We start from the raw sequence: 26334 nt of genomic DNA, 5'->3' as shown, positions 1-26334 counted from the left end.
TTTTAATTGTAATAATTTTGTTCATATCCCAACTTTATATCAATTTTATTAAAATCCACATCATCCATTTTCCTGACTGGAACTAAGAATAGGGTAACCTTGATAGATTAAAAAAAATGCCAGATCTTGTATGTATGCATTTCTCTAAAATGAGTGCCTATCAGTGTGTACCTTGATAAAGACTTGAATTTATTCCTAAACTTATTAAACTCATCAGTGTATTTGCAAAAAGGAATCCTGGATTTGATCAAGATAGTGGTCGTAATAAAGTAAGACTGTAGTTGTATCTGTCATTATTTCCTAAACGTGACCAGGTTTGTACCACTAATATCCTCAATATGAAAGGGTTCTGTCTGTCTGACAGCAGAAAAATGTCCTAGCCTCGATGTTAACAAACACACCCAGTGAGAATGGGGTGCGTTGGGGTTGGACACCCAATTTACACTTTGTACATTTTTACATTTGAAACTCCGGTAGGGGGTAAATCGAGAGTTCTCGCCAGGTATGTTGGGTTAAAATAGGGGCTAGTACAGTTTTGCTTCCATTGCTCGCCTCTTTAATATGGCATGAAATAAAATTATCAGCTGTGTTGGATATTATAAGACCTGGTCTGATTATGTAATGTACAGGGACCAAAGTGGCATTAAATATTAGATTTATTATTGAAGACTTCAGAGTAAGTTACCTAGAATTTGCATGCATTTTTTGAGAGTAAAGCCTGTACGCTATCTTTTTTTTCATTGACCAGGTGGATATACAGTTTACGACAAGCCACACGCTAGAGGAGAAATCCTTATTGGCGGCCCAAATGTTACCCTGGGATACTTCAAGAATAAATCCAAAACACTCGAAGATTACTTTGTGGATAAGGATGGACTGTCATGGTTTTGTACCGGAGATATAGGCGAATTTCAAGATGATGGATGCCTTAAGGTCATTGGTTAGTGTCTGAAGAGCTCATAGATAACATAACATCTAAACTTCAGTCTACTAGGGGCTATAGGGAGGGAGGAACTTAATACAATCACTATCACTAATGAAGTAGTACTTGGTAAAATAATGGGACTAAAGGCAGACAAGTCCCCTGGACCTGATGGCTTACATCCTAGGGTCTTAAAAGAGGTGGCTGCAGAGATAGTGGATGCATTGGTTGTAATCCAACAAAATTCCCTGAATTCTGGGGCAGTCCCAGCGAATTGGAAAACTGCAAATGTTACGTTCCTATTTAAAAAAAAAAAAAAATAGGCAGACAAAAAGCAGGAAACTATAAACCAGTTAGCCTAACATCTGTCGTTGGGAAAATGCTAGAGTCCATTATTAAGGAAGCAGTAGCGGGATACTTGGAAAAGCATAATTCAATCAAGCACGGTTTTATGAAAGGGAAATCATGTTTGACAAATTTGCTGCAGTTCTTTGAGGATGTAACGAGCAGGGTGGATAAAGGGGAACCAGTGAATGTGGCGTATTTGGATTTCCAGAAGGCACTCGATAAGGTGCCACGTAAAAGGTGACTGCACAAGATAAAAGTTCACAGGGTTGGGAGTAATATGGATAGAGGATTAGCTAACTAACAGAAAATAGAGAGTCGGGAAAAATGGGTCATTTTCCGGTTGGCAAACTGACTAGTGGGGTGCGCAAGGCTCGGTGTTAGGTCCTCAACTATTTACAATTTATATTAATTACTTGGATGAAGGGACCAAGTGTAATGTAGCCTAGTTTGCTGATGATACAAAGATGAGTGGGAAAGCAAGCTGTGAAGAAGACACAAAATCTGCAGAGGGATATATACAGGCTAAGTGAGTGGGCAAAAATTTGGCAGATGGAGTATAATGTGGGAAAATGTGAGGTTATCCACTTTGGCAGTAAAAATAGGAAAGCAAATTACAATTTAAATGAAGAAAAATTGCCAAGTGTTGCAGTACAGAGGGACCTGGGGAGTCCTTGTGCATGAAACACAAAACACAATGCAAGTACAGCAAGTAATCAGGAAGGCAAATGGAATGTTTGGCCTTTATTGCAAGGGGGATAGAGTGTAAAAGCAGAGAAGCCCTGCTACAACTGTATAGGGTATTGGTAAGGCCACACCTGGAGTACTGCGTACAGTTTTGGTCTCCGTATTTAAGGAAGGATATACTTGCATTGAAGACTGTTCAGAGAAGGTACACTAGGTTGATTCCGGTGATGAGGGGGTTGACTTATGAAGATAGGTTGAGTAGGTTGGGCCTGTACTCACGAGTTCAGAAGAATGAGAGGTGATCTTATCGAAACATATAAGATAATGAGGGGGCTCGACAAGGTGGCTGCAGAAAGGATATTTCCATTCATAGGGGAACCTAAAACTAGTGGACATAGTCTTAGAATAAGGGGCTGCCCATTTAAAACTGAGATGAGGAGGAATTTCTTCTGAGGGTTGTAAATCTATGGAATTCTCTGCCAGAGAGCTGTGGAGGCTGGGTCTTTGAATATATTTAAGGCAGAGATGGTCAGATTTTTGAGCGATAAGGGTGTAAAGGGTTATGGGGAGCGGGCAGGGAAGTGGAACTGAATCCATGATCAGATCAACCATGATCTTATTGAATGGTGGAGCAAGCTCGATGGGCCAAATGGCCTAATCCTGCTCCTATTTCTTATGTTCTTATATTCATGTCCCCGTTGGAGATAAAACTACTGAGTTGCAGTAGCCCATAATTTTATCATACTGATGGTTTATATGCGAAAGGTATTTCCAAGTTCTGTTTTAAAAAGTATTTTTTCCCTCAGAAATCATTATCTCTGTCGGATATTTTGTGTATGGATGCCCTTAAAGTCTCTTTTTTCCTATGGGTTTCTGCCAATTACAAGTCAATGTAATCTTGGGAAAATGTGTTTTTCAACAACTAAAAATGCTAAATTTGACTAGTAGTTAAATCCTTATGCCCTTATGAGAAATTTAAGTGTTCCTAGTAAAGCATTGCCATATGTTTAACTTCTCAGATTTGCCCCCAGGAATTAGTCAAACTTTCTTTCTATGCTGTGTCTATGTAACTAAACAATCAGTCTGCAAACATCTGGAAGTAGCTGTTTTACTGAACACACACAGTCTTAGAAAGCATAATGGGCAATTTGCATCTGCTGCAAACATTTTATGGAAAAATATAGTTCATTTTAATCTTGATTTGTTTTCCAAATTCATTATCCTTCTTTATTAAACTTAAACTTTTACCATCAAATGGTTTGTGAAAAATATTATGCCTTATTGGAAGTATGTATACTGCCCATTGTACTTTCAGTAGAAAGCCAATTTTCCCCCATGTTTTCTTGTACATACCAGGGGTTAGATAAGGCATAAAATAAAAGGTCACAGGAGGCATAGAACTTTACCTTTCAACCAGGGCCCACTTGACTTCCCATCTTGTCCCAACCCAACATAGCATATTCAGTCCATTGTCTCCTGTCATTTGGATCAATCACTTATTAACCTAAACTTTTCTCGTGCTATATATGTCTTAGATTTGAGAAATAAGGAGCATGTTTTAAAGAATTTCATTTACATTTTAATTCCAGTATTTGAATTTGAAACAAGGGATAAGCACAAGGTAGCATGACCTGCAGAAAGGCCATTCCTGTGACTGATGGCCAGGCACGGCCCTTCTGCATGCATTCTGTTTGATCACTTATTTGCTTCATGCAATTTATGCCAACACCTCCAGGGTAGTTCCAAGAAATAGAAACACTGGGCCCAAGTTTCCCCAGGAGTTGCTCCTTTTTTTTTTTTGGAGCAACTTGATTTTTCTGGATTATCTTTAGTTGCAATTCTGGCTATTTAATTTGCGCCAGTGTCAGTGAGTTATTTAGGTTTTTTGTGATTCCGTTTTTTTTTCAAAAGAGGGCATTCCCAGCCACTTACCCCTGTTTTAGGCGTTTGGCCAGCAAATAGTTGCTCCAAACTAACTTAGGCCAGCGTATCTTGCCACTTCTGTCCGCACAGAAAAACCTTATCTAGAGTTAAGGAATCGGTGCAAGTAACTACATTTAAAGCACCACCAAGCACCAAACAAAGCACAAAAAGTAATAAGCAATTCATTAACAAATAAAATAGAAGGAACCCTGCACCTAAAGCACCAAAATCAATCAGTAAATAACAAATAAAAAATAGAACTCCTACCTTGGGGAACGCAGCGGGCCGCCGATGAGGGATCCCATTCGGCCAGGGCTAGGGACGGTGTGCTTCGGCTCCTCCCACACAGCCTGCAGCGCGCGTTTGCAGAAACGGCCTGCCAGGAGCTACTGCACATGTGCACAGACTCTCGTGCGCATGTGCAGAGGTGGTGCCGGGACCTGGCTCCGCCCTCAATCCATTGGGCCACGCTGCGCCACAACCGAAGAAAGGCTGGGGAGCGGCCAGAATACCAACGTCTTTTTTTCGGCGCGCTTGGAGGCAGACAAAAACGGCGCACCTGAGTGAGGGCACCAGAAAAACAGATTAGGGAAAATCTAGCCCATAGAAATTTACAGCGCAGAAGGAGGCCATTTCATGGAAACATAGAAAATAGGTACAGGAGTCGGCCATTCGGCCCTTCGAGCCTGCACCATCATTCAATAAGATCATGGCTGATCATTCAACTCAGTACCCCTTTCCTGCTTTCTCTCCATACCCCTTGATCCCTTTAGCGGTAAGGGCCATATCTAACTCCTCTTTGAATATATCCAATGAACTGGCATCAACAACTCTCTGCGGTAGGGAATTCCACAGGTTAACAACTCTGAGTGAAGAAGTTTCTCCTCATCTCAGTCCTAAATGGCTTACCACTTATCCTTAGACCTGGTTATCCTGGTTCTGGACTTCCCCAACATCAGGAACATTCTTCCTGCATCGAACCTGTCCAGTCCTGTCAGAATTTTATGTTTCTATGAGATCCCCTCTCATCCTTCTAAACTCCAGTGAATACAGGCCCAGTCAATCTAGTCTCTCCTCATATGTCACTCCTGCCATCCCGGGAATCAGTCTGGTGAACCTTCGCTGCACTCCTTCAATAGCAAGAACGTCCTTCCTCAGATTAGGAGACCAAAGCTGAACACAATATTCTAGGTGAGGCCTCACTAAGGCCCTGTACAACTGAAGTAAGATCTCCCTGCTCCTATACTCAAATCCCCTAGCTATGAAGGCCAACATACCATTTTCCGCCTTCACCGTCTGCTGTACCTGCATGCCAACTTTCAATGACTGATGAACCATGACACCCAGGTCTCGTTGCACCTCCCCTTTTCCTAATCTGTCGCCATTCAGATAATATTCTGCCTTTGTGTTTTTGCCACCAAAGTGGATAACCTCACATTTATCCACATTGTACTGCATCTACCACTCATTTGCCCATTCACCTAACCTGTCCAAGTCACCTTGCAGCCTTTTAGCGTCCTCCTCACAGCTCACACTGCCACCCAGCTTAGTGTCATCTTCAAACTTGGAGATATTACACTCAATTCCCTCATCCAAATTATTAATGTATATTGTAAATAGCTGGGGTCCCAGAACTGAGCCCTGCGGCACCCCACGAGTCACTGTCTGCCATTCTGGAAAGGACCTGTTTATCCCGACTCTCTGCTTCCTGACTGCCAACCAGTTCTCTAGCCACGTCAGTATATTACCCCCACTACCATGTGCTTTACTTTTGCACACCAATCTCTTGTGTGGGACCTTGTCAAAAGCCTTTTGAAAGTCCAAATACACCACATCCACCGGTTCTCCCTTATACACTCTACCAGTTACATCCTCAAAAAATTCTACAAGATTTGTCAAGCAGAATTTCCCTTTCATAAATCCATGCTGACTTGGACCGATCCCGCCACTGCTTTCCAAATGCGCTGCTATTTCATCTTTTAATAATTGATTCCAACATTTTCTCCACTACTGATGTCAGGCTAACCGGTCTATAATTATCCGCCTTCTCTCTCCCTCCCTTCTTGAAAAGTGGTGTTACATTAGCTACCCTTCAGTCTATAGGAACTGATCGAGTCGATAGACTGTTGGAAAATTATCACCAATGCAACCACTATTTCGAGGGCCACTTCCTTAAGTACTCTGGGATGCAGACTATCAGGCCCTGGGGATTTATCAACCTTCAATCCCATCAATTTCCCTAACACAATTTCCCGCCTAATAAGTATTTCCTTCAGTTCCTCCTTCTCACTAGACCTTCAGTCCCTTAGTATTTCCGGAAGGTTATTTGTGTCTTCCTTCGTGAAGACAGAACCAAAGTATTTGTTTAACTGGTCCGCCATTTCTTTGTTCTCCATTATAAATTCACCTGAGTCTGACTGCAAGGGACCTACGTTTGTCTTCACTAATCTTTTTCTCTTCACATATCTATAGAAGCTTTTGCAGTCAGTTTTTATGTTCCCAGCAAGCTTCCTCTCATACTCTATTTTTCCCCTCCTAATTAAACCCTTTGTCCTCCTCTGCTGTATTATAAAATTCTCAGTCCTCAGGTTTGCTGCTTTTTCTGGCCAATTTATATGCCTCTTCCTTGGATTTAACACTATCCTTAATTTCCCTTGTTAGCCACGGTTGAGCCACCTTCCCCGTTTTACTTTTACTCCAGACAGGGATGTACAATTGTTGAAGTTCATCCGTGTTGTCTTTAAATGTTTGCCATTGCCTCTCCACCGTCAACCCTTTAAGTATCACTTGCCAATTTTAGTCAATTCACATCTCATACCATCGAAGTTACCTTTCCTTAAGTTCAGGACCCTCGTCTCTGAATTAACTGTCACTCTCCATCTTAATAAAGAATTCTACCATATTATGGTCACTCTTCCCCAAGGGGCCTCGCACAACAAGATTGCTAATTAGTCCCTTCTCATTACACATCACCCAGTCTAGGATGACCAGCACTCTAGTTGGCTCCTCGACATATTGGTCTAGAAAACCATCCCTAATACACTCCATGAAATCCTACTCCACTGCATTGCTACCAGTTTGGTTAGCCCAATTAATATGTAGATTAAAGTCGCCCATGATAACTGCTGTACCTTTATTGCACGCATCCCCAATTTCTTGTTTGATGATGTCCCCAACCTCACTACTACTGTTTGGTGGTCTGTACACAACTCCCACTAGCGTTTTCTGCCCTTTGGTATTCCACATCATCCAAGCTAATATCCTTCCTTACTATTGCATTAATTTCCTCTTTAACCAGCAATGCCACCCCATCTCCTTTTCCTTTCTGTCTATCCTTCCTGAATGTTGAATACCCCTGGATGTTGAGTTCCCAGCTTTGATCACCCTGGAGCCATGTCTCCATGATTCCAATTACATCATATCCGTTAATTGCTATCTGCACAGTTAATTCGTTCATCTTATTCCGAATACTGCTCGCAATGAGGCACAGTGCCTTCAGGCTTGTCATTTTAACACCCTTTGCCCCTTTAGAATTTTGCTGTAATGCGGCCCTTTTTGCTTTTTGCCTTGGGTTTCTCTGCCCTCCATTTTTACTTTTCTTCTTTCTACCTTTTGCTTCTGCCCTCATTCTATTTTCCACTCACTCTCCATAGGTTCCCATCCCCCTGCTATATTAGTTTAACCCCTCCCCAACAGCACTAGCAAACACTCCCCCTAGGGCATTGGTTCCAGTCTTGCCCAGGTGCAGACCGTCCGGTTTGTACTGGTCCCACCTCCCCAGAACCGGTTCCAATGTCCCAGGAATTTGAATCCCTCCCTTCTGCACCACTCCTCAAGCCACATATTCATCTGAGCTATCCTGCGATTCCTACTCTGACTAGTTCGTGGCACTGGTAGCAATCCTGAGATTACTACTTTTGAGGTCCTACTTTTGAATTTAGCTCCGAGCTCCCTAAGTTCATCTTGTAGGACCTCATCCCGTTTTTTACCTATATCATTGGTACCTATATGCACCACGACTACTGGCTGTTTACCCTCCCCCTTCAAAATGTCCTGCACCCGCTCAGAGACATCCTTGACCCTTGCACCAGAGAGGCAACATAACATCCTGGAGTCTCGGTTGCAACTGCAGAAACTTCTATCTATTCCACTTACAATTGAATCCCCTATCACTATAGCTCTCCCACTCTTTCCTGCCCTCCTATGCAGCAGAGCCACCCACGGTGCCATGAACTTGGCTGCTGCTGCTCTCCCCTGATGAGTCATCCCCCTCAACAGTATCCAAAGTGGTGTATTTGTTTTGCAGCGGGTGACCTCAGGGGACCCCTGCACTACCTTCCTTCCACTGCTCTTCCTGTTGGTCACCCATCCCCTATCTGTCTGTGTAACCTTTACCTGCAGTAAGACCAACTCACTAAACGTGCTATTCATGTCATTCTCAGCATCATGGATGCTCCAGAGTGAATCCACCCGCAGCTCCAGTGCCGCAATGCGGTCTGTCAGGAGCTACAGCCGGATACCCTTCCCGCATATGTAGATGTCAGGGACACTGGAAGCGTCCCTGACTTCCCACATAGTATAGGAGGAGCATAACACGGCCCATCGTGTCTGCGCCAGCCCTCGGTCAGTAACCCTCAAGGTTACATATAAACCTATGAACAATGGTGGAAAGGTAAAGAGCACCCAGCCCAACAAGTTCATCCCACTCAACTGCGACACCCCTTACACTGAAACATTCTACACTCCACCCTAACCGGAGCTATATGATCTCCTGCGAGAGGCAAAAACAAGATAAAAACCTGTTATATATGTAAACTTACATTTATTCTGTATAGCCACCAGAGGGCTCATCCCCTGGAGACCCAAGGGATCCCATAATCCCTTGGGAGCACAGGTATTTAAGGAGGCCTCACCGGTTGGAGAGGCACTCTGGAGACCTGCGATAAAAGACTAAGGTCACACTTTACTTTCAGCTCAGTGTTCAGTCTGACTCTTTCTCCATACTTAACAAAATCCAGGCCAATTTTGGGGAAAAAAATCTGGGTAAATTCCTCTCTGATCCATCCAGGCGATCAAAACTATTCCAGGAGATCACCCTGGCCGTATTCAATTCCCTGCAGCACTTACCATTATATCTAGCACCGGTCAACAAGAGTTTATCTAGTCTAATCCCAATTACCAGCTCTAGTTCTGTAACCCTGCAGGTTACTGCACTTTATGTGCCCATCCAACCATCACTTAAAAGTGGTGAGGGTTTCTGCATCCACCAGTCTTCCAGGCAGTGAGTTCCAGATCCCCTCAATCCTCTGCGTAAAGAAGCCCCTCTCAAATCTCGGCCTTTTGGCTAAGATCATGCGTAACTGACCTGACAGGGGAGTAACCACCATAACCCCAAGGTGGTTCTCCCTGGATCAGGAAGGTATATGCTTGCTTTTTTGGAAATAGGAGGTGGGTGGGGTGGCTTGACCCATCCACCTCCATGGAGGTGTGTGGGGGACCTGACCCATCCACCTCCATGGCACGAACCTGGTATTGCAGTACTTCCAGGAACGGTGCAGTGGCTCTAGGCCTTTTGGCTAAGAGCATTGGCGCAGAGTGATCCTTGAATGGGCCCAAGGTGACCTCTGGCGTTTGTGATTTGACAAAGAATTGGAACGATTGGCTACGAATTTCCCCCCCCCAAAAAAAAAAATCCCCTCTAAACCTTCCAGCAACAACTTTAAAACTATGCCCCCTCATAATAGACCCCTCCACCAATGGAAATAGGCCCTTACTATCCACTATGTACCGGCCCCTCAATATTTTGTACACCTCAAAGAGGTCTCCTCTCAACCTCCTCTGTTCCAATGAGAACAAACCCAGCCTATCCAATCTGTCCTTATAACTAAGATTCTCCATTCCAGGCAGCATTCTTGTAAATCTTCTCTGCACCCTCTCTGGTGCAATCACGTCTTTCCTATAATACGGCGACCAGACCTGGACACAGTACTCCAGCTTTGGCCTAACCAAAGTATTATACAATTTAAGCATAACCTCCCTGCTCTTATATTCTATGCCTCGGCCAATAAAGGCAAGCATTCCATATGCCTTCTTAACCACCTTATCCACCTATCCAAGTGGCCTACCGCTAAATGTGTATACCCTTTCCTTATTAACCCTCCCAAAGTGCATTACCTCACACTTCTCTGAATTAAATTCCATTTGCCACTGCTCTTCCCACCTGACCAGTAGATTGATATCCTCCTGCAGCCCATGACTTTCCTCTTCATTGTCAACCACACAGCCAATTTTAATGTCATCTGCAAACTTGTTAATCATACTCCCTATATTCAAATCTAAATCGTTGATGTATACCACAAAAAACAAGGGACCCAGTACTGAGCCCTGCGGAACCCCACTGGAAACATCCTTCCAGTCACAAAAACATCCATCAACCATTATCCTTTGCTTCCTACCTCTAAGTCAATATTGGATCTAACTTGCCACTTTGCCCTGGATCCCATGGGCTTTAACCTTTGTGACCAGTCTACCATGTGGGACCTTATCAAAAGCTTTGCTGAAGTCCATATACACTACATCATACACACTACTCTCATCAACCCTCTTGGTTACCTCCTCAAAAAAGTTCAATCAGGTTAGTCAAACACGATCTTCTCTTAACAAATCCGTGCTGTCTCTCCCTAATTAATCCTTGCCTTTTCAAATGTAGATTTATCCTGTCTTTCAGGATTTTTTTCCCAATAATTTTCCCACCACTGAGGTTAAGCTGAGAGGACTGTAATTACTCGGCTTTTCCCTTCTTAAACAAAGGTACTACATTAGCAGTCCTTGAATCTGCCGGCACCAAGCCCAGATCCAAAGAGGACTGGAAAATTATGGTCAAGGCCTCTGCTATTTCCTCTCTTTCTTCACTCAACAGCCTGAGATGCATTTCAACCGGGCCTGGGGACTTATCTACTTTCAAAGCTGCTAAACCCCTTAATACTTCCTCTGTAACTATATTTATTTATTCCAGAATATCACACTCTTCCTCGATAGCAGTATCTGCGTTGCCCCTTTCCTTTGTGAAAACAAATGCAAAGTTTTCGTTAAGAACCTTACCAACATCCTCCGCTTCCAAACAAAGATTATCCTCATGATCTCTAATAGGCCCTACCCTTTCTTTAGTTACCCTCTTACTCTTAATATATTTATAGAACATCTTGGGGTTTTCCTTAATTTTATTAGCCAAGAATTTTTTGTGCTCTCTCTTAGCATTCCTAATATCCTTTTTAATTTTGCCTCTTTCTATATTCCTCTAAAGATTCTATAGTATTTAGCCGTTGGTATATGACATAAGCGTCCCTTTTTTTCTTTATCCTCCCCTGTAAGTCCCAAGACATCCAGGGGGCTCTAGAATTATTATTCCCACCCTTTGTCTTTAAGGGCACATGTTTGGCCTGAGCCTTCCGGATCTCCTCCTTCAATGCCTCCCACTGTTCCAACACTGATTTACCCACAAGTAGCTGTTTCCAGTCCACTGGCCAAATCACTCCTTAACTTAGCAAAACTAGCGCTTCCCCAATTCTGAACTTTTATTCCAGGCCTATCCTTGTCCTTATCCATAACCAACTTGAATCTGACTGAATTATGGTCACTGGAACCCAAGTGCTCTCCCATTAATACCCCTTCAACCTGCCCAGCTTCGTTCCCCAAAACAAAATCCAAAACCGCCCCCTGGGGTTTTGGGCTTGCTACATACTGACTAAAAAAGTTCTCTTGAATGCATTTCATGAATTCCGCAACCTCTATACCCTTCACACTATACTTGTCCGAATCAATATTTAGATAGTTAAAATCCCCTACTATTACTACCCTATGGTTTTTGGACTTCACAGCAATTTGCCTACATATTTACTCCTCTATTTCCCTCCCACTGTTTGGGGGTCTATAATACACGCCCAGCAGTGTGATCGCCCCTTTTTTATTTTTCAATTTGACCCATGTGGCCTCATTTGATGATCCCTCGAACATATCATCCCTCCTCACCGCTGTAAAAGTTTCTTTAATCAGTACCGCTATGCCCTCCCCCACCCCCTTTTTACCCCCCTATCTGTCTTGTTTAAAAATCCTGTGACCAGGAATATTGATCTGCCAAACCTGCCCTTTTCAGCCATGTTTCTTTAATGGCTATAATATCATGCTCCCAAGTATCTACCTGTGCTCTTAGCTCATCCGCCTTATTCGCTATACTCCTTGCTTTAAAGTATATACCATTTAGCACAGGAAGACCTCCTTGATTACTCCTTACTAACCCTTGTTTCCGCTGTCTTACAGCTTTGCTTTCTAAATTCTTGCTATCCACTTTCTGCTTTACTTCCTTTCCTATTGAATTTGTTCTCAGGTTTCCATCCTCCTGCCAAGCTAGTTTAAACTCTCCCCAACAGCACTAGCAAAACTCCCTGCGAGGATATTGATCCCGGCGCTGTTGAGGTGCAACCCGTCAAGTTTGTACAGGTCCCATCTCCCCCAGAAGTGGGCCAGATGCCTCGAGTTTAAAGTTCTCCCTCCTACACCAACACTCCAGCCACGTGTTCATCCTCTCTATTCTTGTACTCATTAGGACGTGGCACCGGTAGTAACCCGGAGATTACTACCTTTTGAAGTCCTACCCTTTAATTTTCTTCCTAGCTCCCTGAATTCTACTTGTAGGACCTCATCCCTCTTTTTACCTATGTCGTTGGTCCCAATATGGACCACGACCTCTAGCTGTTGACCCTCTCCCCCCAGAATGCCCACTCTGACATCCTTGACCCTGGCACCAGGGAGGCACCATACCATTCTGGAGTCACGTCTATGGCTGCAGAAATGTCTGTCTGTTTCCCTAACTATAGAATCCCCTATCACTAGGGCTCTCTCATTCTTCTTCCCACCCCCCTGTGCAGCTGAGCCACCCGTGGTGCCTTGGAATTGGCTCTGGCTGTACTCCCCAGAGGCACCATCACCCTCACTGATACTCAGAAGAGAATATCGGTTAGAAAGCGAGATGGACTCGTGGAGGGACTCCTGCACTACCTGCCTAGCATTCTTACTATGTCTGGTGGTCACCCACTTCCCCTCTACCTGCATGCTTTTAAGCTGCACTGGGTGACCAACTCCTGAAACGTGCTATCCACGTAGCTCTCAGCCTCCTGGATGCACCGTGTTGACTCCAGCCGCCGCTCAAGCTCCGAAACGCGGAGCTCAAGTAGTTGAAGCTAGCGACACCTCCTGCACACATGGTTGTCTAGGCTGCACGAAGCATCCAGCACTTCCCACATGCCGCAGGATGTGCACTCCACGGTCCTGAGTTGCCCTGCCATCACTCTAGTTAGACTTATCTAGTTTAAAATCGAATTAAAAAGAGAAAAGAGAGATACTTACCAACTCGCCCACCTCTCTGGCCTCCCCAACTCGCCCACCTCTCTGGCCTCCCGGCTAAGTCTCGAGTGTTGCAAAGAGACTAACGAATTGGCTAATGCTAATGTTTCCAAATTACTCAAGTCAGTTCTGTTCTCAAGCCCACTTAATCTGAAACTGAAGAAGCTAGCCAAGTAATATTGGCAAGACCAGCATTTATTGCTCATTCCTAATTGCCTTTGAGAAGGTGTGTGGTGAAAGTACTCCCACAGTACTGTTAGGGACGGAGTTCCAGGATTTTGACCCACGACGATGAAGAAACACCGATTATATTTCCTAATTGTCATGTGACTTCGAGGTGATTGTGTTCCCATGTACCTGCTGCCCATGTCCTTGTAGGTAGAGGTTGTGGGTTTGGGAGGTGCTGTTAAAAAAGCCTTTGGCAAGTTGCTAACATTGTGCTAACATGTAAATAAACCATTTTGAAGGGAATGAGCAATTTAAAGCCAACTGTTTTCAAGTTATTTATATTTCAAGCTTCAAATTAAAACATTCTCATATGGGGAAGATCCAGTTGTTTTATACAAGTTGGATTTGGGTAAAGCCTTTTTTTGTCCACATTGGACAGATGTCGATCAAGATACTGTCAATGCACTTTTCTTGCAGAATATTTTTACTTCAAGAATTACTATTATAACTGCAGTAATATATTTTGTAGATCGCAAAAAAGACCTTGTGAAGCTACAGGCTGGAGAATATGTTGCCCTGGGAAAGGTGGAGTCTGCATTGAAGAACAGCCCAATAATAGATAATATCTGTGCCTATGCAAGCAGGTAAGAACAATACAAAATGCACTGCTTTTGGAGTAAATTCTCAGCAAGCTGGGGTTGCTGTAGAATATAGGTTTAGAAAATAAATTTAAGCTACTTATGTGGATGCCAGGTTTTGGTGAGTTGATTCTATTTATTTGTCTGCACTGAAAGATGATTTAATGGGGCCAACTTTCCTACAGGTGCAAGTGTTCATTGCTCCTGTCGCAGGAAATCCCAGGGCAGCACTAAGGGAGCGTTGCGGGTCTCTGTTTAGCACTCGGGAACTGAGTGTTTTCTTAGCATAAAATCGAGGATTTCTGCCCCATATCTCCATAACTCTGGCAATATTGGACCATAATTTGCTATTAAAATAACAGCGAGGCTATTGACACACTCCGTTACTTATGCGCAAATGATCATCATCATCATCATAGGCGGTCCCTCGAAACGAGGATGACTTGCTTCCACGCCAAAAAAGGATGAGTTCAGTGTTTCGAATGATGGACCCGAACTACATTCTCAAGGGTGGAAGATGCTGTGCGTGGATTTTTTTTTAACATGTGGTGGCTGTTGCACACCAGCCACCACATGGGCTTGACAGAGCTAGGTCTTGGTCCAGTGGCAAGGCTCGAGCCAGGATGACCAGCTCTGCTGCATGGACCTAGTGCGTGCACACATCACAGTGTGGGCGCAAATGATACAGCAACGTCAGGTGAGGGCAGATACGAGGTTAAACATGGAAATCCTAAAATTGCTGTCGCAGATGTTTCAGCTTCGTGTAAATGGCATCTCCTTGTCTGTCTCACCATTGAAATGCATTCAACAGTGTGAAGTTGCTGTTGCGCGGTCGATACGACCTAAACTCGCCACAAAGATAAGTCAAGTTATTTCAAGTCTTAAGTACCCTTTTTTTAAAATTTACTTTTCTGGGTTTATTTTCAATACAGTTTTTCTTTCTTTCTTTCCCTCTATCTCTTTCTGTACTTTGAATTTTGAATTGAATTCACTCACTCTAACTTACACTTTCCAGTCATTCTTTATGCTGTTAATTTCACAATCCTTCAATCTGATTGGTTAAGGAGATACACAGTTGCTTTCCCTGTTCACTCAGGTACCAGATGCCCTGTTTCCTTCGCTATCAGCTCACACTTCCAGCAACTTGCCACGCAATTTTTTTTTTTAAAACCTAACCATGCAAGGGCATGTCTAACTAACAGCAGAAGCCCTGATGCAGCACATTATGGGCCAATGTATTATTTATTTTTTAGTGTAATTGCCTTCCTTCGATCTTGTTCTCTCCCTTTCCATTCATACGACACAATTGGAGTATTAATTGCATTTTTGGAAATGTTGAAAAATATCTTCTTCTCTCTTGGGTGTGTGGTGTAATGTATGTTCAAATACTACTAGTAATGTGAGATCCTTTTTTTTTCAATGATTAAAATTTGTTCAAATTTTATTTAAATTTGTTTATTTTAAAATGTTATCAACCCCAGCATGACTGCCGGATTTATTTTGTTTTTGTTTTTTCAGTGATCAGTCTTATGTCATCTGTTTTGTGGTGCCCAATCAGCAGCAGCTGATAGCTCTGGCTCAACAGAAGGGTATAATCGGAAGCTGGACTGAGATTTGTAACCACCCAGAAATGGAGAAAGAGGTTCTGAGAGAAATTACTGATGCTGCTGCAATAGGTGAGCTTAAATGAAAAACTGATTACCAATTACTCCATTGTAGAATTGCATGCAAATGTAATCTTTAATCAACAAAGATATTGTTACAAAATGGCTGATTTGGTTAAGGGCTATCTACAGCTACAGTACGCGGACGACGCCTGTGTCTGCGCACATACAAAGGCTGAACTCGAGGACATAGTCGACGTATTTACTGAGATGTGCGATAGCATGGCCTTGTGCTAAACATCCATAAGACAAAGATCCTCCACCAGCCTGTCCTCGCCGCACAGCACTGCCCCCCCAGTCATCAAGATCCACTGTGCGGCCCTGGACAACGTGGGCCATTTCCCATACCTCGGGAGCCTCTTGTCATCAATGTCTGCTCTTGTTGATAAGATTCAACACCACCTTCAGTGCAGCCTTCGGACGCCTGAGGAAAAGAGTGTTCAAAGACCAGGCCCTCAAATCTGCCACCAAGCTCATGATCTACAGGGCTGCAGTAATACCCGCCCTCCTGTATGGCTCAGAGACATGGACCATGTACCTCAAGTCGCTGGAGAAATACCACCAATGATGCCTCCGCAAGATCCTACAAATCCCCTGAGAGGACAGATGCACCAACATTAGCGTTCTCGACCAGGCCAACATCCCTAGCATTGAAGCACTGACCACACTTGATCAGCTCCACTGGGCAGGCCACATTATCCGCATGCCAGACACGAGACTCCCAAAGCAAGCGCTCTACTCTGAACTCCTTCACGGCAAACGAGCCAAAGGTGGATGGAGGAAACGTTACAAAGACACCCTCAAAGCCTCTCTGATAAAGTGTAACATCCCCACCGACACCTGGGAGTCCCTGACCAAAGACCGCCCTAAGTGGAGGAAGTGGTTACAGGGAGGGCGCTGAGCACCTTGAGTGCAGGCAGCGGAAAGAGCATGCGGCAAATCTATCCGTCCCTCCCTTACTCAACGACTATCTGTCCCACCTGTGACAGGGATTGTGGCTCTGGTATTGGATGGGACAGCCATCTAAGGACTCATTTTAAGAGTGAAAGCAAGTCTTCTTCTATTCCAAAGAACTGCCTATGATGATCTACAGCTTTAACTGATATGGCTTTAGATCAAAAGTAGTAGATGCGCTTTCAGGTTTGTCATTCCGAACACAGTGGGCTTAGGATCTCAGGCATTCTGTCGGGGACTATTGTCAAACAGAACTCCGATGTTTTCCTACAGTGTTGGAAGAGAAAACAGACATGTAGGATAAAAACAAGCGAGATGGCAAAAGCAATTTAGGTACAAATAAGGGCAACTAGGTAATAATAGCAGATGCTCTTCATCATTAACTCGAGGTGAATCCATATGTAGAGAGTTCTTAAGGTAATAGTAACTTCAAAAAATAGCAGCGTGTGAAACTGGTAACAATATTTAAGTGAGTGAGTGGGCCAGTTCCAGAAGACATAAATGGTGATGTGGTATTCATATAGTTGTCTTCAAAATTTATTTTTGTTAAATACAAAGCACACCCATTTAGTGCATGCATTTGCCATTTATTCTTTTGTTCCGAACTTTGGGCGAATTACAGTACACTGAGGTGTTTAGTACCGATTGACATTCACTTGACAATCTCGCGTAGAGACCACAAGGTGAGAAAATGCTAACTTTTCTAAGATTGAAGATGAGGCGCTTTACTTTATATACCCCATGATGCAGAAAATGCCATCAGGTATAACATTTGCTGCTAGGATTGTTGCCACAAAGCATTCTCGTACAGAAAAGCCAGTATTCAATTGGAAATTTGTAGTCCATCAAATATGCCTTTCTAATTTTGCTCTGCGCACTACTAAATTTAGTATGCTGCGTGTAACTTAACTACTGGTCTATGAGGTTGCACTTCAAAAGATTATCAGGTAGGGGGAAGAATTAGATTTTTACTACCTGTTACACTCTCAGTAACAAAAAGAAAAGTTTGTCAACATCAGAGCACAATTGTTGTTAGCTGACTCATAATATGGGTAATTGATAAGTGAACCGCTGGAAATGGAAGCTGTGGTTTTAATCCGTAGACTACTAAAAGTGCTTTAGAGCTTTCAAAATAAGCACATCATTTTTTAAAGAGCATAAGAAATAGGAACACGAGTAGGCCATACGGCCCCTCGAGCCTGCTCTGCCATTCAATAAGATCATGGCATGGCTGATCTGATCATGGACTCAGCTCCACTTCCCTGCCTGCTCTCCATAACCCCTTATCCCCTTATCTGTTTAAGAAACTATCTATTTCTGTCTTAAATTTATTCACTGTCCCAACTTCCACAGCTCTCTAAGGCAGCGAATTCCACAGATTTACAATCCTCTGAGAAGAAATTTCTCCTCATTTCTGTTTTAAATGGGCAGCCCCTTATTCTAAGATGATACCATCAGTGGAAATATCCTCTCTGCATCCACCTTGTCAAGCCCCCTCATAATCTTATACGTTTCGATAAGATCACCTCTCATTTTAATTCCAATGAGTAGAGGCCCAACCTACTCAACCTTTCCTCATAAATCAACCCCCTCATCCCCGGAATCAACCGAGTGAACCTTCTCTGAACTGCCTCCAAAGTGAGTATATCCTTTTGTAAATATGGAAACCAAAACTGCACACAGTATTCCAGGTGTGGCCTCACCAGTACCCTTTACAACTGTAGCAAGACTTCCCTGCTTTTATACTCCATCCCCTTTGCAATAAAGGGCAAGATACCATTGGCCTTCCTGACCATTTGCTGTACCTGCATATTATCCTTTTGTGTTTCATGCACAAGTACCCCCAGGTCCCGCTGTACTGCAGCACTTTGCAATCTTTCTCCATTTAAATAATAACTTGCTCTTTGATTTTTTTTCTGCCAAAGTGCAAGACCTCACACTTTCCAGCATTATACTCCATCTGCCAATTTTTTGCCCATTCACTTAGCCTGTCTATGTCGTTTTGCAGATTTTTTGTGTCCTCCTCAGACATTGCTTTTCCTCCCATCTTTGTATCTCCAGCAAACTTGACTACTTTACCCTCAATCCCTTCTTCCAAGTCGTTAATATAGATTGTAAATAGTTGGGGTCCCAGCACTGATCCCTGCGGCACCCCACTGGTTACTGGTTGCCAACGAGAGAATGAACCATTTATCCCGACTCTCTGTTAGTTAGCCAATTCTCTATCCATGCTAATATATTACCCCCCAACCCTGTGAACTTTTATCTTGTGTAGTAACCTTTTTATGTGGCACCTTGTCAAATGCCTTCTGGAAGTCCAAATATACCATGTCGACTGGTTCCCCTTTATCCACCCTGTTCGTTACATCCTCAAAGAATTACAGCAAATTTGTCAAACATGACTTCCCCTTCATAAATCCATGCTGACTCTGCCTGACCGAATTTTACTTATCCAAATGTCCTGCTACTACTACTTTAATAATGGACTCCAACATTTTCCCAACCACAGATGTTAGGCTAACTGGTGTATAGTTTCCTGTTTTTTGTCTGCCTCCTTTTTTAAATAGGGGCATTACATTTGCAGTTTTCCAATCTGCTGGGAATTTTTGTAAATTACAACCAATGCATCCACAATCCCTGCTGCTACTTCTCTTCAGCCCCTAGGATGCAAGCCATCAGATCCAGGGGATTTATCTGCCATTAGTCCCATTATCTTACTGAGTACCACCTCATTAGTGATTGTGATTTTCCATCATATAAACATGTCAAATGGTTTTCAGCGCCTAGAAAATCTGGCAAATTGAATTGGGAAAAACTATGCTGAACTTGCATTTGAATATTTGTATGGCGAGAAAGGTCTGAAGATCTGAATCATTTTAAAATTTGGGTTCTGACAGCAATAAATAATTGACTCAACACCTCCACACACAATCAAATATTGACCAATCTGTTTCCAAAAGGTGTATTCCAGAAGTACTTAGAGATTCAGAATTGTACAAATGAATTATTCACCACTTCTCATGGATATGTGAGAACACACAAAATTGTTGACAGTCTTACAGATTTTAGGGAATGATTCCCTTATAAACTAACTGAGGAACAATATATGATTCAGTGATACAAAGATATTGCATTATTTGGTAACACAAATGGAGATAACACTGTACATGTTCAAAGAGAGTGTTAATTTGGCTCAATTGATGGTACTTTTTCCTCTGAGTCAGGTGGCTGTGACTGTGGGCTCTCGGCCCACTAGAGATTTGAGCATATAATCTAGACTGATGCTTCAGTGTGGTATTGATGCTGCATTGTCAGCGGTGCCCTCTTTTGGGTGAAATGTTAAAGCATCCAAAGAAGAGCCATGAGTTCTCCATGTCCTGGCCAATATCCTTCCCTCACCCAACACCAAAATCAGATTTGTTGATTATTTATTTCATATCTTTGTGCAGTTTACTGTATGACAGTTAACTGATATGTCTGTCTACATAACAAAAGTGACCACTTCAAAATTAATCCGTTTGATGTAAAGTGCTTTGGGGCATCCTCAATGCAATATAATGCAAGTAATTTATTCCGATTAGTCCTATTGGAATTTTTTAAAGCTTTAATTGCTGCAATGCTGTAAAATCTGGAATAACTACCTCAAACTGGCAGTGATTGCTAATTAGGCTGTTAACGGTTTTTTACAACTGGCCCAAGATGAAATGGCACCGTTCCCAGCCAACTGGTTCTCATACCCCAGAATGGTTCACAGGAGGCAACTATAACAATGCACTGTTGATCTCCTCCTTGAAATGTTCCCTCATGCATTCTATCTCCACAGAACAAATGTTTGTTTTGAGTCTGTCATTACTAATTTGTAGTATAAAAGGTCCATGTTGGAATGTGCTAATTGGAAGCCAGCCATGTCGCATATCAAACTGAGGAAGGGTTATAAACTGCGTCACTGAGAGAAATCTTACCTGCATGCATAACACTAATGTAAAATAATTGGTATTTGTCTCTCTGTCTCTGGTTATTCTACTGGCTGGAAAATACTAGAGGTGTTTTGGGTCATTTCAAAGAACTTTTTATAAAGAGAAGCTTGAAAGATTTTTGTATTTTTCAAGCTCTAAAAATAATCATGTACTTAAACGTATTATTTTCGAAGTGACATATCAATACATTTTTAAATTTACAATTTCTGGGTCATACCTTACTGTCAAAATAACAGTGAGGCTCATGGCTCTTGCTGTTATTTATGCACAAATGCTACAGGCGAGGGACAGGTGTGCAGTTAAACTCAAATATCCAAAAATTACTGTCCGCAGTTAGCTTTGCGGAAACGGCATCTCGCTGTCTGCCTCACCATTGAAATGCATTGAATGGCGTGAAGGTCCTCCACTTGTCCGGATAGATGTGAACTAAACTCGCCACAGAAAGTTGAAGTCTTGTTCATTTCAGTCTAAATGTTAATTATGGCCAATGAAGCTCTCTGACACTGAAAATCAACTATTACAGGTGTGGAGTTTCATTCCTTCAGGTATTAATTGGTGGAGATTTTAAAAATGTCAACTTTTTAAAAATCGGAGTGACTCCTGCCAACGAACTGGAAGCTGCACAGAAGCATTCAGTGCATAATGTCAGCTCCCAAATATAAAAAATAACATTCACCATAACAGACGCAGGATCTCCAGCATCCACTGCAATTTGCTTTTGTTTTCACCTAATGCTCGGTTTGGTTACTGAGAGTCACAGGAACAAATCCTGGCAGATCACATACACGTCTTTAAATGTCTGAAATATCTGCTAATCATTCAGTTCCAGTCAGTGTCTCCTTTCCCACCATCTCCAGTTCTACATTAGTGGCACTGCTAATGTTTGGAATAAAATTGCAAGGATAATTTACATTCTCAGAAAACACTCATTCAGCCAGATTTCAATACATTTTTTTCCCATCTTTGCTTTGATTTTACAATTAAGCCCCATGTCATCTGGCACAGTTCCGTGGATCTCTCGCTTCGAATTTTATTTAAAATTAACGGTTCTGACAGAATTCTCTAAATCCCATTCTTTCTTCCTTATTTTGGAAAGTCCAGTGACAACAAACAACAAAAAAAAACACTGGAACTGCGCATGCGCAACGGAGTTCATTGGCAGCAGTCGTGTCCTTTTTTTTTAAGTTGAAAATTTTTCCTTTTTTGTCTTTTTTTCTCTCTCTCCCACGTAGTTAGATGCCCTGCTGCAGGAAATTATGACCCATCATGTTTCATAAAAATGTAAAAATATCCCACTATCAAGTGGTAAATGCTCCCTTGAGTCAGAAGTAAAAGAATGACAAATTAACATTTTCAGGCTTCAAGTTGACTAATCATTGCAAAGTAAAGACAGGTAACTAGTATCTGGTTACTTTACATATTGTGGCAACTGTTATAAAACATTGAAAAAGGGGGTTCATGATTTTTGTAGTAGCTGATGTGGAAGATTTTAAATTATATATTTTTTTAATGTGGGCATCACTGGTCGCAAGTATTTTTCTGGTCCCATGACCCAAAGATGGGCTTCCAAAAGGAAAGATTAATATTGCTGGGGGCCTATTGTGAATATTTTGCATCAACCTGACTCTGCAAAATTGAGAGGTGCCATGCCAGTGGTTGGGAGTTCTGCTCCTATACTTCCAGTGGAAGGCTCACCACAGAGGAAAATCTAGGCCTGAAAATAGTAAAATTGAAAAAGAAATGCTGCTTACGTTATGAATTCTAACTGCAGATGCCATTTTGTGCATGTTGGCAGTCATTTTGTTTGTATATATATTTTCTTAATATTTAAAATTTAAATGCTACTTGTGGGAATGTGAAAGATGTTTATTGATTTTGTTTTCTGGTATCAATCTAGGGCTGCAGTACAATTAGCTTTCAATATTTATCCTGTCCATGATGTTTACTTTGAAAGCCAGTTAGTCAATGAATGCTTCTAATGGGTATTTCTTGAGGGATTATACTGTTAAAAGTAAATAAAATGTAATCCCTGTCTCATGAGTACTCCAAATCGATTTCTGAAAGTTGTGATTGTTTTGCAATGAGGAATTTTATAAGATCTATGGCAATTAGTGATCTCTCTTTTCACTGATTATTAATAATATCTTGATGGGGAAGTCTGAGTTTCAGTCAAACTGTCTTATTCTGATTACTTTAGCTGAAAAATGGCAACAGACTGGGAGCAAGAGATGTTCTCACCTTGATTGGGAAATTATATATGGTGGAAAACATAAATTATTTTTTTAAGGCACAACTGGAGGATTAAATGTATAAACTGTATTCTAACTTCAGAGTGTTGTGAGGCTGTGGAATTCACTACCGGAGCCAACATTTAAGAATAGGTTAGGTAGGTGGTTGAAGAAAAGATTAAATGGATATGGGAAAAAACCCCAGAGTGGGCACAATGGATTGGGACCACTCGCATGGAGGATAAATACCAGCACTGGCTAGTTGGGTCAAGTGGCTCTTGTTTTTGTGTTGTAATTCCTGTTGTTCTATGTAACTAATAAATGCATTCAAATCTATAATCCATTCCTTTTCTTATATTTTAACAATTTGTTTTGTGTTTATGTCTGCAGCAAGATTGGAGAAGTTTGAAATTCCATTGAAAGTTCGACTGAGTCCTGAGCCCTGGACTCCGGAGATGGGTTTGGTCACTGATGCCTTCAAATTGAAACGGAAGGAACTCAAGACCCACTACCAAGCGGACATTGAACGAATGTACGGAGGAAAATAATACCCGCATTCTACCCCACCCCATTAAATAGGAATGAACTCGAAGCATAATTACAACTGACACCAAAACACTTTGCAATGTTTTTCAAATCTAATACCATAGGATTAATTCGTCTGAACGAAAGCATCACCGTATAAAACAAAGTTGCCCTGTACCAGAAACTGAATATTCTTTGATTGTAGGTATTAACCTTTATCCAGGTCAGGATTACTAAACCATTTGAAGCAAAAGTAACTTGTTTCTTTGTTTTTATTTATAAATTAAATGTTATTCAACAAATGAACCAGGAGAACAAATGAATTGTACATAACTACATGATGTCATGAGCCTCTAATACAGTGCTGTTCTCGCATGATTGTGGAAACAGTAGTTTATTTATTATACATTTGTGCAATGTTTAAATTAGTCATGTTTTGATCTGTGCAGGGCTTGTTCAATCCATGAGGTTTCAGGAACTTCTGATTGGCAGGTGTCTTCTCCAATGGTTCAACAAATGTATTCAGTGATTAGCTGAGCCGTAAGGACCATCAAGGTCCTAGGTTCAATCCCTGGCCTGTGATGAGTTAATTGATCTCATCCATAGTAGTGGTGCGGGTACTTAAATTGGGAATGAAAAATCGACCATGGCTGTGCCCCTGATAGGCTATCCAGTAACCCTGGAAATGTTCATGTGTGGATGTCGGCTGAGGACAGGATTGATGTCTATGATGCCCCCCCATCCCTGTTCAAACAGCCTACCTGCACTCACTGCCAAGTTTCACACATGGATTGTGGCCTCTTGGGTAAGAAACTAGGATGTGTCTAGCACTTGTGGAATCATAGTCCTGCAAGAAGTCAATGTCATCAGGAAAGAATGGGGAAAAAATGGTCTTAAGGAAAAACTTAATTAGCACTGAGGTATATCACACATAGAAGAAAGTTTATGCATCACATACATTTAAACTTGTTTTTATCTTTTTGTGCATTGTGTTTGTTCTTTTAGTAGATTGGTGGTAAAGTGTGAATGAAGAAATACGCAGAAAACTGCTGTATGTGTAAGACTGCTGTTGAATGCTTTCTGAAATGGCTGATAGTTTTGCACCTTAGCCAAGTCTGAATATAACAAAACACAACAATGGAAATACATTGATTAGAAATTCATAGTCAATTGAAGGTGTAAAAAATCCATATTATACAAACAGATTCAAAAAACAGTTGTTGCAGTGTGATTGTCATTATTTGTAAGGAAATGTTTGTGCCATAGATCAAGCTAATGCTCCTTCCACATTGCTGAAGCACTCCAAATGGCCTCCCTTGCGCTATCCAGAATATTCGAAATAGAAATTTGTCTTCTGACCTCTACATTCTGTGCTTTGCTCCAGGCTTTTGTTTTGTGATTGGCAAGAGCCAAAGGAATAAAAGTGAAATTCAGGGGATTGCTTGGGCAAGCTCATACATTATAGGAAACAGCGAGAGAAGATACTTGTTTTTCCTGAGCTTTTCGTCTTTATCTTTTGCTTGCAGAATTATGGGGTATTACAGCTTTAAAATGGACATGCTAAAACATGCACGTTATCAATGTACATTAGAGAGTGGTTAATAAAATATTTGGGATGTATTGTACCTTTTTGTTTTCCAGAATGCACCATTTTAGTGCTTTTAACCTGTACAAACAATAAACCTAATACCAGCTCTAAAATCTGCAGTTTACAGATATGGTATAGACAGCTACTTTTACAGTGGAAACTACATTTTCAGAAAGACAGAACATTGAAAATAATGCACAAATTGAAACCCTTCAGCTGCTCGCTGATGGTTGTCCTCTTGGTTCTCAGATATTGTTTACTGCCAGGAATACTGCTTTCTTCAATTAATTTTCTACTACTAGCAATCAGTTATAACTTCATAACTGACAAGTATGTTTGCACCAAATATACTATTAGTACTTGTTATAGTAAAATGGGTAGTATTTGGTATGCATGTAAATTGATTTGTGAAAATAATTTGTGAACGTTTTTAAACAACAGAAGAAATCATGTTCACACTGATACTTTGAGAGGGGGCTGGCAGCAGCTTTTGCAAGTGAATCCAAGTTGCTACTTCATGTCTATTGGTTCAGTTGCTCAGTAATGGCACACAGTTGTAAGTTACTCATTTTCATGGTGTCTGATTCTGTGGGGATGCATTTGAACTTGTTTGTTTCATGTGAATAATTTGAGCCTTTATGTTTTGTGCATGGTTATTAGAAAAACTTTCTAAATGTCAGCTTGTGAGGAAGGGGGAAGGAGGATTAAAATGTACATACAGGAAAGGTGCATACACCTGTATAAAACTGATTGGATGGTAAAAGTTTGCTCTACTCTATGTATTTTGACTACTGTTTATTTTAAGGAATTCTGGTGTGGCACCTACATTAAATCTTGGTATTTAATGGTCCATTTCTATCTGTAAATACCTATAGGACTGTAAATTTGGTGAAAGTTCCTTTTTCTTTTGAATAGTCAACTGTACAGTAATCTTAACTCAATATTTAATGTAATGAATTTCAAGACAAAAGTCTGGAATTTTCTTCGGACCCCCTGCGAAGATCTGTATGAACCACCATTACAAAATGTATTCAATTATTTATTTGTATTTGGATATGTTTTCAGTTGCAAAATAAAACTGTAATTTGTGATTTCCATTTTTGTTTTAAGTATTCCCCTAATTTTTGTGTTTATGAAATTTTGACTTGATTATGATGTAATTCGAGACCTGCAACTGCTTGAGCATTAAATAGCTTGCATTTTAAAATAAATCACCTTCTATATTCTATATTTATAAGAATCTTCAGGTTGTGTGATATTTCCATCATTCAAGTGCCCAGAATATGCAGCCCTGCCATTGGAATGTAGATATAGCA

At 41.5% G+C, this 26334-nt stretch overlaps 1 protein-coding gene and 1 pseudogene across 3 annotated transcripts in view; both read left to right on the top strand.

Annotated features, from left to right (window-relative positions):
• Positions 1–26115, top strand: part of acsl3a (acyl-CoA synthetase long chain family member 3a) — a 165891-nt gene extending 139776 nt beyond the window's left edge. For all 3 annotated transcript variants that reach the window (XM_070883594.1, XM_070883593.1, XM_070883595.1), the window contains 4 exons: positions 749–940; positions 13974–14088; positions 15601–15758; positions 23296–26115. In XM_070883594.1, coding sequence (XP_070739695.1) covers positions 749–940; positions 13974–14088; positions 15601–15758; positions 23296–23453 — 623 coding nt within the window. In that variant the 3' untranslated portion in view covers positions 23454–26115. The remainder of the gene's footprint in view (positions 1–748; positions 941–13973; positions 14089–15600; positions 15759–23295) is intronic.
• On the top strand, positions 9202–9440 carry LOC139266440 (U2 spliceosomal RNA; annotated as a pseudogene).
• Positions 26116–26334: the final 219 nt, after the last annotated feature.

Source organism: Pristiophorus japonicus, chromosome 6 (genome assembly GCF_044704955.1).
Source record: "Pristiophorus japonicus isolate sPriJap1 chromosome 6, sPriJap1.hap1, whole genome shotgun sequence".
In the NCBI taxonomy this organism is placed as follows: Eukaryota; Metazoa; Chordata; class Chondrichthyes; family Pristiophoridae; genus Pristiophorus; species Pristiophorus japonicus.
Note: the sequence above shows the minus strand (reverse complement) of the source record. Positions and strands in the feature narration are given on the sequence as shown.